At 44.7% G+C, this 18767-nt stretch overlaps 2 protein-coding genes across 10 annotated transcripts in view; one reads left to right on the plus strand and one right to left on the minus strand.

Annotated features, from left to right (window-relative positions):
- Positions 1–326: 326 nt before the first annotated feature.
- Positions 327–6190, minus strand: LOC119965911 (gamma-glutamylcyclotransferase-like). The gene is made up of 4 exons (XM_038796910.1): positions 5956–6190; positions 4767–4909; positions 718–853; positions 327–494 (listed from the first exon to the last, which is right to left on the minus strand). The coding sequence occupies exons 1-4, from the start codon at positions 6157–6159 to the stop codon at positions 336–338; spliced, it is 642 nt and encodes a 213-aa protein (XP_038652838.1). The 5' UTR covers positions 6160–6190; the 3' UTR covers positions 327–335.
- A 56-nt stretch (positions 6191–6246) lies between these two features.
- The window catches only part of rp9 (RP9 pre-mRNA splicing factor), a 34165-nt gene continuing 21644 nt past the window's right edge, over positions 6247–18767 (plus strand). For 4 of the 9 annotated variants that reach the window (XR_005460628.1, XR_005460629.1, XR_005460631.1 and 1 more), the window contains exons 1-2: positions 6247–6525; positions 14244–14274. Coding sequence is in view for 2 of the 9 variants with exons in the window: in XM_038796913.1 (XP_038652841.1) it covers positions 6383–6525; positions 14244–14274 (174 nt within the window). In the remaining 7 variants the exon portion in view is untranslated. The remainder of the gene's footprint in view (positions 6526–14243; positions 14275–18767) is intronic. The other 5 variants (XR_005460633.1, XM_038796913.1, XR_005460627.1 and 2 more) reach the window with 4 other exon arrangements.

The raw sequence follows: 18767 nt of genomic DNA on the forward strand, positions 1-18767 counted from the left end.
CCATCTTTTTGGGTTGTGGGGATGAGAACCCATGCAGACAAGGGGAGAATGTACAAAGTCCACATGGACAGTGATCCAGGGCTGGGATTGAACCCGGGTCCTTGGCACCGTGAGGCAGCAGTGCCAACCACTGCACCACCATGCTGCCCCAAGATCAACATTTTAAAATAAAGCAAAAACAATTCATCTTATTTGGAACGAGATGAAGTGAGAAGTGAAAAACGTGATTAAATCTGGCTTATCCACTGTATCTCAATTTTGAACTACGTGCAGTAGCAGAATGTTTAAAATATCTGCCTTCGAGGCACAGTATAACTAGAACAACGTTTCAAAAGTCAATCCTTTATACTCCTGTTATTTTGTAGTGCATTCAATATCGCTCTAATTTCCATTATGAATGGGTTTGTTCCATTGTAGTTATTAGTTGTTATCGCCTCCAACTTCTTCCGGTATTCAGCAGGCAATCCACTCTGCTTTGCACCGGTACAAATTACCTGCAAAACATAATTCAAAAAAGAAAAGGTGGCAGTATTTGTTTAACCTCGTTAAGTTCTAAGCCTTGATTTGCACAAGATTGAGGCAAGGGGTTAATTTTCAAACATCAGAATGATTGTATGATTTAAAATGTACATCATTTGCAAATAACTTCATCAAGAGATATGTTCCCACTAAGCCGTACAAAAACAGGCTGCTGGGCTGCAGGTTTAAAAAAAATACCTCTTTGTAAATTGGGGATGGCAAGGCAGAGGTACAATTATTCATTTGGTAAGTTCGACACATCATTTCTTCTTTATTTTCTCGTTGAATTTGAACTTCAATTGGTCTGTAGTATCCATTCTGCACACCTTCTTGTCTGTTGGGGGGGGAAAGAGAGAGAAAAAAAATCAAATGTTTAGTCATTGCACCACCCCAGATCACCACCATTCTATATCAGCACCACCAACACCCTGGCACAGTTGAAGAGAGGTGCTGTATTTCCCTGGGTTACCATCCCTTGGGTTGTAGGATAAGCTACTGTCGAAGGAGGAGACCAGGATGTACTTCTGAGGCTGTATAAGGTTCTGGTCAGACATCATTTGGAGTATTGTGAGCAGTTTTGGGCCCCATATCTAAGGAAGGATGTGCTGGCCTTGGAAATGGTCCAGAGGAGGTTCACAAGAATGATCCCTGGAATGAAGAACTTGTCGTACGAGGAACAGTTCAGGACTCTGGGTCTATACTCGTTGGAGGTCTGTACTCATTGGAGTTTAGAAGGATGAGGGGGGCGGGGGAATCTTATTGAAACTTACAGGATACTGCGAGGCCTGGGTAGAGTGGATGTGGAGAGGATGTTTCCACTTGCGGGGAAAAACTAGAAGCAGAGAACTCCATCTCAGACTAAAGGGACGATCTTTTAAAGGGACGAACCTTTAAAACAGAGATGAGGGGGAATTTCTTCAGCCAGAGGGTGGTGAATCTGTGGAACTCTTTGCCGCAGAAGGCTGTGGTGGCCAAATCACTGAGTGTCTTTAAGACAGAGATGGATAGGTTCTTGATTAATAAGGGGATCAGGGATTATGGGGAGAAGGCAGGAGAATGGGGATGAGAAAATATCAGCCTTGATTGAATGGCAGAGCAGACTTGATGGTCCAAATGGCCTAATTCTGCTCCCATGTCTTATGGAGATAGGGGAAGGTATCCGAGGTCGACAAGGAGCTGATGGATTGGGAGGAGGCCCCAGTGGGGAATATAAAGCACAAGTGGGAGGAGGAGCTAGGAGGGGAGGTGGAGGCCAGGATGAGGGCGGAGGCCCAGCAGAGGGTGAATCTGTTGTTGTGTGAGAGGCTAAGCCTCATTCATGATGTGGGAGATGCCGGCATTGGACTGGGGTGGGCACAGTAAGACGTCTCACACCAGGTTAAAGTCTAACAGGTTTATTTGGAATCACTGACTTTGGGAGCATAGTTCCTTCATCCCTGATGAAGAAGCAACGCTCCGAAAACTAACAATTCCAAATAAACCAGTTAGACTACCATGGGAATGTCCCTTTAAGAAAGGTTTTTGTCTTATCACATGGCTTTGTCTTATCACATGGTTTGAGTGATGTCATTGTGTGGGTGGAGCTGGGTTGTGGCTCTGAGCTTTTACTTTCACTGAGTTTGGACTGTTTTGAGCTGCACAGGTTGCAAGTAGTGTTTCTCCAAGTTCATTTTAAAAGCTGTTTCCAGACTACTTCATAACTTAAAAAAGATAATTGCTTTCTGGAAGGAATTCATACCTGCTGTTTGAGAAGGGGAACAGAGTATCACTCACAAGTCTTATACCAGGAAGAGTGCAGTGTGTTGGGCCTAACCTTTGAAAAAGGGTTTCTGGTTTCACTTTGATGTTATTAAATTAAAACAGTTGAGGGGGATTGATTAAGGGTTATACATAGATTACTGTAGCTGTGTGGAGTCTTAATGTTTGTAGTTGATAGACTAAATAAAGCTTGCTTTCTGATTAAAAGTGCCGAAGAACTCTGTTGAATAAGAGCTGAAAGGCAGGCTCTTGTGCTCATCCTAGCCAAATTCAATAAACAGTTATAGGTCAGGTGAACTCCATATGCTTCGGAGTTGTTAAACCCTGGCCCATAATAAGACTTTAACCTGGTGTTGCAAGACGGCTTTCCAAGGCTCGGTCAGTTTAAGGCAATTGATAGAGCACATATGATGGCAGCGCACAGGAGTAGGTTTTTGGAGCGGGTAGAGGATAGGTGTGGGCAGTATGCGGGGAGGACCGTGAATCACGTCCACATGTTCTGAAGCTAAAGGGTTCTGGCAGGGGTTGGCAGACGTTAATGTCCGACGTGTTAGGGTTGAGAGCGGCCCTGTGTCCAGAGGTGGTATTGAGGTGTTGGAAGACCGGGAGCAAGACAGGCCGATGTCTCGGTCTTTGCCTCCCTGATAGCTCAGAGATGCTTGGATGGAAAAACTCTGAGCCACAGAAACCGAGTGTGGGTGTGTACTACAGACCAAATCCCTGAGGCTGGAGAAGGTCAAGTTTGTCCTGTGGGGGGGGGGGGGGGGGGGGTTCATGGGTTTGCTCAGAGGTGCAAGGCGGTCATTGACTTCTTTGAGGATTGAGGGGTCAGCCGGGGGCGGGGGTGGGATGGAGAGTGAGTGTTGGTTTGCTCCGGTTTGTTTTTGTGCAAATGCCTGAATAAAATATATATATTTTTTAAAACAGGAATCTGACACCAAGACGATGCTTGTTGGAGCCCCCTCTTTAGGGGTGGGGATAGGGGCACTTCCTGCAGCTGAGGGATTACTATCCAGTGAGTTGCATTATGTAGGAATGACAGAAATGAGCTCTCTTAATGACTGTGGCTCGAGTTACTACTACTATGATAATATTTTGTCACAAGTAGGCTTACATTAACACTGCAATGAAGTTACTGTGAAATTTGCCATGTCGCCACATTCTGGCACCTATTCAGGTACACTTGAGGTAGAATTCAAATCAAATACAGTGATCGAGAACTACCCAATTAATGGGGTCCAAACCCAAGGACCGCCCAAAGGAGCGCGAAACTCCCCAAGGATAAAGAGAGACACTGCCACGTGTTCAATCCCTCTTGGATCTGGCACTCCGGCAACATCCACCTCCAATTGCAGCACTACCAGAAGCAAGTTCAAGTTTAACGCCCGCTACCAGACGGATGAGCCCAGCTGAGCAGCAATTACTTCTCCAGACCCAGTAGATCCAGATTCGAACAAAGGTCACTGTTCCTCAGACCTGAAGTTAAGTACAGGTTGTCATAGTTGTTAGGTGTAGTTTAACGAGTAGTGTTTATGTTGCATGTTAATTGTGTGTGTAAATAAAGTAGCATTGATCTTGGACTAACTAACTGGTGTTTGGCTCTTTGATCGATATCCGGTTGAACCTCATGGTGGTATCATTTGATACTTGGCGACTCTGAGCAATATAATATCAATATCTAAAGAAAGGACAACCTTATTGATTGCCATATTTATAGCAGGTAAAAACAGCAACACATATCATTACAGCACCATGCAATGATACATTAAGGCAGTTCACCGACTGCCAGGCCACATGTGTTTTCTGTGATTAGGGGGAGTCTATGTTCCACATGGAGATTATCCTAGGTCCTTTTTAGTTATGAGGGGCTGTTCGTGAATGTTTGGTTATACTTCAGCCCCACATTGATATTTGGTCACCTGATGGGGTGGGGGGGGGGGGGGGGGGGGGGGGGGGGGGGGAAGGACCACCCATCAACAGATCCAGGCAGCAGTCAGTCCAGGAAGTTGTCTGACCGGACTGTTTGTTCCTCTATTGCAGCATGTTTGCAACTGGGTGGCCCTGGAGAGGGAGCACAAATGTTTATTGGTCCTTCAATCTTTGTGACCAGTAAATGCAATGATGGCTGGGTTGCCTCCAAAAATGATATTTTGGTTCAGTTAATTAAGCCTTTGTCTTTTTGTTTTAGTTACCATGCCCCAGCAAGGGCTGTAACCCCTCGTCTACAGAAGCATTTTAACTAGCCTTGGATAGAGAAAGCACTATCATGCAATATTGACCCAAAGCAGCATGCTTTCAGATTGCTATGGTTAATGTTGCTGTTTTATTACATGGTACCTGTCAAAAGACAACAAATAGTGCAGTATGCATCCGATTCAAAAGCTTGAACTCAATTCATATTTCCAAAAATAGATTGGCCATCTCCGTTCAAACTCCCAAATCATTACAAGAAACAAAAACATTGAACAGGTATACAAAATAATACTTGCTTATCTAAAGAATGCCGATCAGCAGCTTTTAAACGCCACACAACTCCCCATACATCATCGTCAGGACTTGGAATGATAGTTGCACCACCTCCTCCCCAGTTGCTTATACGTCGCTCAAAAATGCCAAATGCAAGCTTATAGCCCTGGGGGGGAATTAAAAATTTCAACCACAGCTTTGCCAAAATAATACACATGTGAATCATATTCTTTAATATCAGGATTGTAATTCACAATAGCTGAAAACTTTTTTTTAAAAACAGGTCATAAATGAAGTAATTTACAGGAGACTAAGAGGTAAAAGCCAAAGACAACAGAAAGAAAACATGTGAAGGAGCATGTCTGATAACCAAGTGTCCGATCTGGTTTAATTTAGATCTCCCAATGGGGATGTTTGTTACACACCAATTACAAAAAAAAATACTTTGTGCCTTCAAAGAGTAAAAACTGATGTATAAACAGCATCAGAAACATAATCACTGAATGCACTAGGAACACAATAGGTACACATGTTCAAACTCTATTCAATCTGTAGACTAAATTGACAATACAAAAGAGCCAGAGCTCATCACATGATATGAATCATTCTATATGCAAAAATACACGTACATGCAGAAATATGCACAATAACCAGTCTAACTCAATTTATATGACTAACTTCCTGGCTCCCCAAGAGGAACTACTTCTCACAGGAGGGTGGTGAGACCAGGTAGAGGTCATAGTACATACAGTGCAGAAGAAGGCCATTCAGCCCATCGTGTCTGCACCAACCACTTAAGTCCTCAATTCCACCCTATCCCCGAAACCTAATAACCCCTACTAACCTTGTTGGTCACAAAGGGCAATTTATCGTGGCCAATCCACCTAACCTGCACGTCTTTGGACCGTGGGAGGAAACTGGAGCACCCGGAGGAAACCCACGCAGAAGTGGGTCGCGACGGTCGGCCGGCGTGGGTCACGACGGTCGGCGTGGGTCGCGACGGTCGGCCGGCGTGGGTCGCGACGGTCGGCGTGGGTCGCGACGGTCGGCCGGCGTGGGTCGCGACGGTCGGCCAGTTGGTAAAAATGGGTCCCCGTTAAAAAAAAAGCTTGAAAAACACTGGGTTAGACCCTAACACAGCATGGCCCCTCAGACAGCGAATGCCTGGTCTGCATCCAGGACAGTGGAGAAGACACACGCGCGCGCACACACCTTCAAGCAGCCCACAGCGACCTGTACGGCCGAAGGGTTCTGAAGCTGCAAGCGGTCGCGCAGCAAGTTACTCCCGTAACCGAAATAATAGAAGTCTTCCCCATCGGCAGGGACACCACTGTGCTCCGTGCTGTTGACCTGCATTGTCACGAAGCCCCAAATCAAGCACGCCAATCTCGCGCCACAACACCAACAGCTCTTCATCGAGGTGACTCTGAACGCCCCTTCAGCCCGGCTTCTTTTATAGGTGCAATCCGGGGAGGGGCGGGGCCAGCAGAGCCCCGAGCCAGTGCGCATGCTCGGAGAAGGGGCGAGACGTTTGGCTCGCGGCCAGGACGGTTGGAGGCGGGGAGAGGAGATCTTAGGGCCGCTCTCAGGAGCAATGTCGCCCAGCACCGCCGGTTAGGCTGCCCCTCGCTAGCGGGAGATGGCAGAAGACAGCCGGGCGAGCGACCACGAACGCCGGCACCACCGGCGCAAGCGTCACACGGCGGAGGAGAAGGAGCCGGAGAGGAAGAAGAAGAAGAGGCTGCACCAAGAAGTGAAGAAAATCAAACATGTCGAGACCTTGTAAGGATCAGAGAATAGGATGAAAGCGGTCGTTGAGGGACAGAGCCGCGGGGTGGGTGGATGCGTCACCAAGGAGGTCGCCATTCCTCCGTCGGTTGCCCTGTAGCCCATCTGCCCACTGCAGGAGCCGCCTGCCGCAGTGTCAATGTCCAGTCATTGTCTGGTCTGAACTCGGCTCTCGGCGGGGCCGGACGGCCGCCCAGAGACCCTTTTCAGGCTAGTCAGCGGCGATTCCCCTTAATCCAACCATGGGCACTGCAGGGAATCCGTGACAAGAAAACCAGGCACTGCAGATGCTGGAAATCTGAAATAATAAGAAGGAAAACCCTGCGCTTTGATGACCTGAAGCGTTAACTCTGTTTCTTTCCATAGACGTTACCGAACCTGCTGGGTATTTCCAGCATTTTCTGGGCTTTTTTACCGAGAATATGGCATGTGTGAATAGGACAGGCAACCGTGAAGCTTGTCAACCCAGTACAATCTTCAATGAGGTACCAACAATTTATAAATAGGAAATATAAATGGTCTCCAAAGGGAAATAATGTTTGGGAAATGCAGATGGGATTAAGGATTTTGGAAAAAAGGATTCTGGCTTCCAGAAAGAGTTTTACAGCACCAAAGGATGCCCATCAGCCTATCTTGTCTGTGCCAGCCAACAAGCACCTATCCTAATCTCATTTTCCAGCACTTGACCGGTTGGGCCCTGTATGCTATGGCATTTAAAGTGCTAGTCGAAATGTTTTTTAAATATTTAGGGTTCCTGCCATACCATCCTTTCAGGCCAGTGAGTTCCAGATTCCCACCACCGTTTTACAAAATGCAATGAAATATTAATTCCTCTATTGGTGGTTATCAATCTCTGAAATAATAATTATTGAGGGTGGGATACATATCGGTTCCTTGACAGAGTACACTTTATCAAAACTGTTGACTCGTTAGCAATGGTGGGGGAGATGGGGAAACATTTGGAAGTTCTTGGTACTGTGTTTAGAAACCATGTTTAAGATGATAGAAGTATGAAATGTGCAGTGGTTCACATTAAGGAGCCAAAATGATGCGCCGAATGGCTCCTCCTACACTGGAAATTCTATATGAAATTGACAAAATATATATATTCACATTTTGATTGCACTGACCAACCTGTGATTAACTCCTAGTTATATGTGTAACGTATTACTATTGACTAGATACATCTAGTGATCCTGTATAGTAATGGATATTGTCACTATTAATTAATCTTTCCAAACGTAACATGTAATTTGGATCAGTCAGGGCAGCACGGTGGCGCAGTGAGTAGCACTGCAGCCTCACGGCGCTGAGGTCCCAGGTTCGATCCCAGCTCTGGGTCACACTCCGTGCAGAGTTTGCACATTCTCCCTGTGTTTGTGTAGGTTTCGCCCCCAGCACCCAAAGATGTGCAGGCTAGGTGGATTGACCATGCTAAATTGCCTCTTAATTGGGAAAAAATGTATTAGATACTCTAAATTTATTTTTAAAAAGAAAGAAAAATAAATACGTAAATAAATTGAATTAGTCGTGTATCAGTCAAAGCAATAGGAGTTGAATGCTACACTTGTATTCAAGGACCCTATATAAATTGTCCCTTCAGCTGGTATTTAAATTTGTCTGTTTTGAGTTGATTTTTAACATTCTTGAGGCACGCTTTGAACACTTGAAAAGTGTCATGGGAATGTTCCTTTAAGAAATGTTTTTGTCTTATCACATGGCTTCAGTGATGTCATTGCGTGGGTGGAACTGGGCTGTGGCTCTGTGCGTTTTTACTTTTGCTTTGAGTTTGGACTGGTTTTGAACTGCACGGGTTGAAAGAAGTGTTTCTCTATCTTCATTTTAAAAGCTGTTTCCAGACTGCTTGATAAGTTACAAAAAGATAATTGCTTTCTGGAAGGAATTCATACCTGCTGTTTGAGAAGGGGAACAGAGTATCACTAATAAGTCTTATACCAGTAAGAGTGCCATGTGCTGGGCCTAACCTTTGAAGAGTGGTTTCTGGTTTTACTTAGATTTTGTTGTTGAATTGGAACAGTTAAGGGGGAATTCATTAAGGGTTATACATAGATTACTGTAGCTGCGTTGGGTTGTTATGTTCGTAGTTGATAAAAATTCTTACTGTGTGTGTTTATACAAATGTTAACTAAATTCGTAGAATAAAGTTTGTTTTTTGATTAAAAGTGCCTAAGAACCCTGTTGAATAACACCTGAAAGGACAGGCTCTTGTGCTCATCATGGCCAAATTCAATAAACAGTTGTAGGCCAGATGAACTCCATGATATACTTTGGAGTTTTCTAAACCCTGGCCCATAACAAAAGTGTGATTTTATCTTGGAATTATTTTGAAAGAGAAAGGCGTCTGAAACTTGGGCAGCTTCAGGATAGCTAGGGACATTGCTTTCAATCTACAGATATTTACAGACAGTGAGCTTGTAGTTCAACAGTGCTCGGTTAGTGGTGTGGAAAACAATACCTGAAAGCCAACCTTTTGTGACTTACTTAAATGAAAGAATAAATTGCAATGCGCATGAATTTTCTTCTTGTATATACATGTTCTAGCTCGCCAATATTGTCTTGGAGAATGCTCCTATTAAGTTTACTGCTGATGTATAGTGCGGCCTGATTTTGGTGCGTAGGATTTCTAAAATAGTGATTAAATGGATGGACTGCGTTCTCGCCACCCATCCACTAACAAACTAGCGTGCGACTTCTACCATTCTATTACAACAAGCAGGCTGTCGTGCCATTGTGTTGAATTGGCAGATTCATCTGTTAGGAACGTGCATGATATAAGGTGGATCACCAAACAAAATAATACAGCTGTGAATGTTAACTTCAATTGGAAAATGCAATTCCATGTTCTCCCACATTTGTTTGTAGTACAAAACATCTGTGGATGAAGGCAGATGATAGTAAGCTGAGTCACTGAGCAGAACTTCAGTTTATTTCATGGTTTAATCAGGTTTTGAGAAGCCCACGTGGAGAATAGAACAAAACATAGGTTAACTGTGATGTAGCTACTAATTCTTTGGTTAAGTTTCCTATTCTTATTTCATAAGATCTACAGGTATTAGGTTAAAGGCTACTAACATTGAATATCATGAAAAAATGTGAGTTGAGAGCAAGTGTGCAAACCATTTTAAATATATGTTATAATAACCTAATTTAAAAGCAAATTACTGCGGATGCTGGAACTGAAACAAAACAATATAATAGAATCATAGAACTTACAGTGCAGAAGGAGGCGATTCGGCCCATCGTGTCTGCACCGGCCCTTGAAAAGAGCACCCTACCTAAGCCCGCACCTCCACCCCATCCCAGTAACCCCATCCAACCTTTTTTGGACACTAAGGGCAATTTAGCATGGCCTGTCCACCTAACCTGCACACCTGGACTGTGGGAGGAAACCGGTTAAGATGGCTGCAATATATCATGTGACAATGAGCATTTAAACAATATTTGATTCTGTGGCCAATATTTAGTTAAATGTTGGCCTGAATGAGGGTATTTTGCAAAGACCTGTAAAGTGTAAGTTCCTCATTGTTTAAGGATGAACCAGTATTGAGGAATATCGGATCTCGAGACTGTTGGGCTCCAAGTGCCATTTTTAACAAAGAATTTGAACTCCAGCTGCGACAGAGATGTGAGTGAATGACCATAGCCAAATGCCATTTTTGTGGTGGTGTGGACTCCAAAAGTGTTGAGCTGTACTCATGTCACTGAAACAAACTTTCAGAGACTGCAGTTTAAAATACTTGAACAAAGTCCAGAAGACAAAACATCTAAAGCACCAAGAAACATCTGAAATAGCTGAAAGTCTTCTAATGCAGCCAAAGTACTATATTTGTTCCAACTTTTCTTAGCCAATCTCATGGCTATTTGTCTACAAGAGGCTTTCCAGCTTCCGTGAGAATCCTTTTTTTTGAAAGACCTGCACTCCAACTAAAATATCAAAGACTTCAGACCCATATTGATATAGAGACCGAGTTACAAATTCCATTGGGGTGGCATGGAGGCACAGTGGTTAGCACTGCTGCATCACAGTGCCAGGGACCCAGTTTCAATTCCGGTCTTGGGTAACTGCGAAGTTTGCATGTTCTCCCCTTATCTGTGGGGGTATCCTCAGATTGGTGCTCTGGCTTCTTCCCACTGTCCAAAGATGTTCAGGTTAGGTGGATTGGTCATGCTGAATTCCCCCTTGGCGTACAGGAATGTGCAGGCTAGATGGGGTTGCAGGGGATAGGATGGGGTCCTGGGTCGGGTGCTCTTTTAGAGGGTCGGTGCAGACTTGATGGGCCAAATTACCTTCTTCTGTACTGTAGGGATTCTGTGATTTGGGTGAGAAAGTCTTTTCTATAATTCCCTCTAAATTTCATGCCCCTTACCTTAAATCTGACTCATGTTATTGACCCCTCTACTAGCCATTAAGCTAATTTTGGATCCAATTTGCCCTGGATCCCTTGGGCTCTTACCTTCTTGACCAGTCTCCTATGTGGAATCTTGTCAAAACCCTTGAAGCCCATGTAGACTACGCCAACTGCATTGCTCTCATCCACGCACCTGGTCATCTCCTTGAAAAATTCAACCAAATTTGTTAGACATGATTTCCCCGACAAAGCCATGCTGACAATCCTTGATTAATCCTCTGTCTCTCAGAATGTTAATGATTATTTATTACTCCTGATCACTGCTATTATCATAATTCTCATCTCATGTACATTGAGAGTGCCAAAACTATGTCTTATCAGTCAGTTAGTTGTGTTCGCATTCTCGCCTCTTGACTTAGAAGGTTCATAGAATCCCTACAGTGCAGAAGTAGGCCATCAGCCCATCAAGCCTGCACCGGCCCCTCCCAACCCAAGCCCACGTCTCCACCTCATCCCCATAATCCAGTAACCCCACCTAATCTTTTGGACACTAAGGGGCAATTGAGTGTGGCCAATCCATTTAATTTGCACTTCTCTGGACTATGGGAGGAAACCGGAGCACCCAGAGAAAACTCTCACAGGCGCTGGGAGAAAGTGCAAACTCCACACAGTCACCCGAGGCCGGAACTGAACCCGGGTCCCTGGAGCTGTGAGGCAGCAGTGCTAACAACTGTGTCACCTGTTGCAGGTTTAAGTTCCACTTCAGAAAGAAGCACAAAATACAGGCTGGGGTAACAGTGTACCATTAGTTGAAAGAAGTATTACGGATGTGATGCTAGACTTAGGCCTTGTCTTCACTCTCAGATTAATGTAACAAAAAAAATCCTATCAGGCTGTTTTGAAGTGCAGGAGAAATCTCCTTCTTGTCTTGGCCACAACATGGCAGCACCGACATCCTCTCCATCCGAAAGTATCTCCTCAACTGGTTCCACAACCTAATCATGGACTGCACCACTGGTTCACTGTGTACCTACACGGTGCCAGCGGAAGCATCTCCCATCATCTTGGCCCTCAGGCTGGACCCTCTTCAGGATTCCGCCATCCTTTTTTTATAATTTGAGACTACCCAATTCTTTTAAGGGGCAATTTAGCATGGCCAATCCCCCTAGGCTGCAGATCTTTGGGTTGTGGGGATGATATCTACGCAGACATGGGGAGAATGTGCAAACTTCTCAGACAGTGACCCGGAGCCCGGATCAAACCTGGGTCCTCGGTGCCATAAAGCAGTAGTGCTAACCATTGCACCACCGTGCCGCTCCTCCTCCTCCATCCTAACCCACTCTAACCCTTCTCCTTCACACCACCGCCTCACTTTCCCTGCATTTGCTGTCCAATAGTAATGCAACAGGTTTGGTAGCGCCAGCCTGCCTTTCTGCCTCTGTAACAGGGCCCTCTTCATCCTAGGTACCATCCTGCCCATATAATCCCCACAATCGCTGCATCCAGTTTCTGGAAAAAGGTCTTTGAGATGAAGATCGGGAGGATCTAGAATAGAAATAGAAATCTTGGCAGAACCTTCATTTTAACCATCAGGACCCTCTCCACCAGTGCCAGGTGTAGCGTATCCCATCTTCTAAAATCCCCTCTAACCTCCTCCACCAATGTTGTCAAATTTCACTTGTGCATCGACGACCACTCCCCTGTCATCTGGACTCCCCATATACCTGAATCTGTCCCTGGCTACCCCAAGTGGCAACGCCCGCAGAATGGCTCCCGACTAGCCACATTCACCGGAAACATCTCACTTCTTCTGACATTCAACTTATAACCCGAGAAGGCCCTGAACCTCTCTAATATGTCCATAATTCTCCCCATACTCTCCAATGGGTCCGACACCAACAGCAGCAGGTCGTCGATGTACAGTGACACCTGGCATTCCCGACTCCCCCTCACAATTCCCTGTCACTCTACTGATCCCCTAAGGGCCATCGCCAAGGGCTCTATCGCCACGCGAACAACAGCGACAGCGAACTCACCTGCCTCCTTCGCCTGTGGAACCCAAAGCGCCGTGAACTCATCTCATTTGTCCATAAACCCGCCACTGCAAACACAACAAATGCACCCATGCCACACGCTATGGGCCAAACCCGCACCGTCCCAGAATCTCAAACAGGTACCGCCACTCCACCCGGTTGAAAGCCTTCTCCGCGCCCATAGATACCACCCACTCCTTCGACGGGGTCATGATCATGCTTAGTAGTCTTCTAATGTTACTGGAAAGCTGCCTGCTGTTTATGAAACCTGTTTGGTCCTCTGCTTGGGTACTCAATTTTAGTACCGTCACCTATTCAGAAGCAAGAGGTTGGATTTCCACGAGAAAGGCAGCTCAGTTTTATGCGGTTTTGGTCTCATTGAAGAAAGGACATACTTGCACTGGAGGTGGTACAGTGAATTGGTTCCTGAGATGAGTGAGTTGACCTATTATGAGAGGCTAAGTAATATGGGCTTGTATTCTCTGGAGTTTGGGATCTCATTGAAACCTACAAGATTCTTTAGTAGTTCCATTGGATAGAAGCTGAGAGATTGTGCCCTCTGGTTGGGGATTCTAAAATATTCCAGTCTTGGGGAGAGTGAGTCATCATTTAGTGTTGCGCACCTTTGGAATTATCTACCTCAAGATTAATGAATGCATTTAAGGCTGGGATAGACAAATTTTTGATCTAATTAAGGAACATGTGCGAATAAGGAGAATAGCAGTGAAGACCAAGATTAACCAGGATCATATTGAATGGTGGAGCAGGCTGTATGGGCTTTGTGGTCCACTCTTGCTCCTATTTCTTATATTCTTATGATCAGTGTGTCGCTTCATACTTGGTGGAAGAATAGTATTACAATAAATTTTCCCAAATGGTTTCTGTTTCTAAATCAGGACATGTGCTTTTTAAATGGGGAGAAGTTGATGAGATTAATACAGATGTGTCAGCCAGCGGCTGAAACCTTGGCAATTGTAGTGATAACATTGGGTCATTGTCACGTCCCAAATCCTTTGTTCAAGGAGCAGACTATGAATTTAATCAGCTAATATAGAATTGTGGTTTCTCCACTTCATTTGGCATCGGTCCAGTTCAGCCTCCCCTGGAGGAGATTGATTTCAGTTTCTGCCTTAGCACCCAATTTAGATTACTTTTTAACATTGGTTTACCTTTCACACCAACACCAAACTTGTAGAATGTGCCCTTATTCATTAGAAAATGGGAAGCTCGTGTAATGTAACTAGTATTGAATATATCTTATTTGTGAACCTTTAAATTATTGCAATTTATGTTTGTTTATTTTTAATAGCTATGAGAAGCCGCCACCAGGGATGATAAAGGTTAGTCATAATTGATACACTTATTAATGCCTACAAGCTTCAAAATAATATGTTTTACATCTGTTGGTAATCCTGCACTAATCACAATCATCAGGCAAAGTGGTTGGTAGATATGTGCCTCATATTCTATACAAATATCAGTTACCATGAGATATGCATGAGGCATATAGGATAACTCTTACTCTGATTTATTTGTGCAGAAGCATAAATGTCCCAGTGTCCTGAAATTTAAGTCTTGTTTTGCAAGGCATAATGGTCAAGAGCCAGTATCCTAGCACACCAGTTAATGCACTTTGATCTACTTTAAATCAGCATTAAATACCCTATAATGTAGAACTACTGAGAACCACATATATTATGGTAGTTCCACAAATATTCAAACATATGCTGACATAGTTATATTTCTTCCTCCCCCATGAAGCTCGCTAAATAGGAAAATTAAAATTTGGAGAATAAAACATGCACATCTCTTCTGATGGCCCCAAGCAATGTTGCTCCTTCAGGTCCTTAACAATGAAAGGAGGAGTTGGACCCAAAACTAATAACCCAGAAAGAATTTAACTGAGGATCCACACCACTCCATTTTATATTCAATCATCATCTTGACCTTTACCTGTTTCCTTTGTGAAAAAACAATCTTCATGGAAATGCACAATAAGTTGCCACACAGAAGCCTTTCCAGTTCTGTAATCTTGGTTCTGCCTTCATTGTTTATTTTCTTGGTTTGTGCAATGCCGTCTGTGTTTAAACTAAAAATGGGTAGCAAGGAGGCCTGAAACACGACGATGTGGTTGAGTACTTATTTCCAGTTGGTATTGTGATTAATGCACACACAACTAAATAATATTCTTGAAAACAATGTTTTGTGAAATTGCTTAATCATTACTAATTCAATTGAAATTTGTTACATTTTCATATTTTTAAAGTAAACAGTGACAAGTCACCTTAACATTTTTGAACCACAAGTGCACAGATTTTCAAATGCTAGAATTTGTCTGTAACAAACCAAACTACGGTGATGTTCTGAATTGAAACTGTGTATTTACGTAATGTTATTGAATGATTTTTAAGAGTGGGTATTTAGTTTAATAGCATCCTATTAGTACAATTCTATATCCAATAACCTGGGTGCTGAAAAAATATTTTATGTGTTGGCAAAGTTTAAAATAACTGGCTGATTATCAATCTATGACAAAGCTACTTGTCATTTCTTTTACTTTACTGTAAAATTCATTGTTCTGTGGAATGTAATCTGATCGAAAGTGAAGGTGTGTTCATTGCCACTTAATCCCAAATTTTGCAATGATGGCTATTGTTGCTTTTCTTACTTCCTTTCTTCAAACATTTAGACTGCAAAATTTCTACTTATAACCTGTTTCATGCTGTTAAAAAGTTCCTCTTCAGTGATTTCATGAAGTGATGCCCAAAGTCCTCACTTTTCAGCAGAAAAGTGATCTGCATGAGAAATTTTCATTCCAGTGTGCCTGTGACCAGGAGTTTGGAATCAAACTGTTTCCAAACCTGTAGTGGACTTTTGTAAAGGTTAATCCAGTGTTTAATGGTACTCAACCAGTTCAAAGTTTATTGAGATAAGCAAGATAGATGAGTTTTAATAAAGACTGAAATCTACAAAGTAGCACAACACAAGGTTCTGTCCTATTTGTGTGTGTCCTTACCATCATAATACTTCGCTTTAAAATGGAATTAGACAAGCACCTGAAGGTACCCGGTGGAATTTTATAAGAAGTTCTCAGGGGTTTTGGGACCACTGTTGGCAAGGGTCTTCAATGAAGCAAAGAAATTGAGTGTGCTTACCCCGATGTTGTCCCAGGCAGATCTCCTTGGTAAATATGGATGCCAAACTATTTGGGAAGATCCTGGCCACAAAGATCGAAGACTATGTCCCAAGGATAATATGGGAGGACCAGACAGGGTTCGTTAAGGGGTGGCATTTGGCGACCAACATTAGGAGATTGCATAATGTAATTATGATGCCTCCAGAGGAGCGCAAGGTTGAGGTGGTGGTGGCCATGGACGCTGGGAAGGCCTTTGATCGGGTGGAGTGGGAATACTTATAGGCTGTCCTTAGAGCTGTTTGGGTTTGGGCAGGGATTTGTGGGCTGGGTCCGGTTGCTAAACCAGGCACCGGTGGCGAGTGTGCGGACGAATCAGGTGAGATCAGATTACTTCAGGTTGCACTGGGGGATGAGGCAGGGATGTCCATTTTCCCCACTGATGTTTGCCTTGGCTATAAAGCCATTGGCATTGAGAGCGTCGAGAGTCTGGCAGGCGATAGTACAGGTAGGGTGGAACACAGGGTCTCGATCTATGCGGACGATCTACTTCTGTACATATCAGACCGCTGGGGGAGATTGGAGAGATTATGGGGATATTAGAGGAATTCGGCCGGTGTTCGGGATACAAATTGAATATGGGTAAGAGTGAGATCTTTGCGACCCAGGCGAGGGAGCAGGAGAAGAAATTAGGTGAGATGCCGTTCACGGTGGTGGTAGAGAGCTTTCAATATTTGGGTATCCAGATGGCGCGGGAGTGAGAGCAGCTGCATAAACTGAATTTGGGTCAGTTGGTAGAACAGATGACTTTCTGAGGTGGGATGCGCTCCCGTTGTCATTGGCGGGGTGGGTACAGGCAGTTAAAATGACGGTCCTCCTGAGGGTTTTGTTTGTTTTCCAGAGCCTCCCAATTTTTATCCTCAAGGCGTTCTTCAAAAAAGTGAATGCATAGATCTCAGGATTTGTTTGGGCGGGTAAAACCCTGTGGGTGAAAAAGGTGCTGCTGGAGCGGGGGCGTCGGAGGGAGGGGGCTGACTCTCCAAATTCCATTAATTACTACTGGGCGGTGAATATTGCAATGGTCAGGAAGTGGATAGTGGGGGAGGGGTCTGTATGGGAGCGGGTGGAGGTGGAATCATGTAAGGACACAAGTTTGGGGGCACTGTTAACGGCACCTCTGCTGTTCTCATCAGCTCGGTACTCCATACGCCCAGTAGTAGTGGCAGCCCTGAGGATGTGGGGGACAGTGGAGGTAGCTCATGGGGTTAGAGGGGGTGTCGGTATGGGCACCGATATGTGATAACCACCTGTTTGCTCCGGGGGGCTGGACGGGGGGTTTCGGAGGTGGCAGTGGGCAGGGATCGAGAAATTTGGGGATCTCTTTATTTATTTATTTATTTTTAATAAATTTGGAGTACCCAATTATTTTTTCTCCAATTAAGGGGTAATTTAGTGTGGTCAATCCACCTAACCGGCACATTTTTGGGTTGTGGGGTGAAACCCATGCAGACACGGGGAGAATGCGCAAACTCCACACAGGCAGTGACCCAAGGCTGGGATTTGAACCTGGGTCCTCAGCGCCGCAGGCAGCAATGCTAACCACTGCCACCGTGCTGCCCCGGAGATCTCTTTATTGATGAGAGTTTCCCGAGTCTGGATGAGCTGGAGGAGGAGTTTGAGTTGTCAGAGGGGAATTCCGAACAGAGTTCTGGTATCTACAGGTGAGGGATTTTGTGCGGAGGCAGGTTTCGACTTTCCCACACCTGCCGCCCCTGGAGCTACAGAATAAGTTGGTGTCGGGAACAAGAGTAGAAGAGGGGAAGGTCTCTGAGATCTAAAAGGAGCTGAAGGAGTGTGAGGGAGCCCCGATAGGGGAGGTGAAGAGAAAGTGGGGAGTTGGAGGCCGGGTTATGGGAAGAGGCCCTGAGGAGAGTTAATGTGTCCTCGTCGTGCGCCAGGCTCAGCCTGATAAAGTGTAATGTGGTCCACAGGGCACATATGACTGTGGCCAGGATAAGCAGGTTCTTTTGAGGAGGTGGTGGATAGGTGTGGGCACTGTACGGGAGTCCTGTGAACCATGTCCGTATGTTCTGGGCGTGTCCGAGACTGAGGGTTTTTTGGCAGGGATTTGCTGACGTCATGTCAGAGGTCTTACAAGTGACGGTGGTGCCGAGTCAAGAGGTGGCGCTCTTTAGTGTGTCGGAAGACCCGGGAGCCCAGGGGGAGAGAGGCTCATGTCCTGGCCTTTGCCTCCCTGGTGGCTCGGAGACGGATTTTACTAGGATGGATTTACTAGGATTTGAGAAAAATTAAGCTGTCAGCAGGGAGTGAGAGGGGAAAAAAGGGAAGCATGGGAGAGATGAGTAATGTTGCACGTTTTGCTATGGGTGTAAAACGCGTTTATTGGGGTGTATTAACTTGCCTCTGTTAAAGGCCGTGTGCTTAACACCACTAGGCTCTGTCTATGTATCTTTCAGCTCAGGAGTCGCCAGTTGCCGTATAGACAACTCACAAAATATCTCAAGGTCAGGTTCAAAGTAATAAAGCGATACACCGATTAGTAAGTTCCAAACGATCAATATTTATTATACAATTATAATAAATACGCATGCACACACTAAGGGACTAAGCTATGACTAAACTAAGCAATCAGAATACTTAACTACACAGGAACAGGCAAGGTCAGGGAGCGAGGCCTTC

This window comes from Scyliorhinus canicula, chromosome 5 (assembly GCF_902713615.1).
Source record: "Scyliorhinus canicula chromosome 5, sScyCan1.1, whole genome shotgun sequence".
In the NCBI taxonomy this organism is placed as follows: Eukaryota; Metazoa; Chordata; class Chondrichthyes; order Carcharhiniformes; family Scyliorhinidae; genus Scyliorhinus; species Scyliorhinus canicula.

Bases quoted from the DNA above. Each gene is read 5' to 3' on its own strand.
- LOC119965911 (XM_038796910.1), bottom strand. From the start codon at position 6,159: ATGAAGAGCTGTTGGTGTTGTGGCGCGAGATTGGCGTGCTTGATTTGG. The intron at 854-4,766 runs GCAAGTATTATT...CCCCCCCAACAG, and splicing joins GATCGGCATTCTTTAGATAA to ACAAGAAGGTGTGCAGAATG. The intron at 495-717 runs GTATTTTTTTTA...TATGTTTTGCAG, and splicing joins CATCCCCAATTTACAAAGAG to GTAATTTGTACCGGTGCAAA.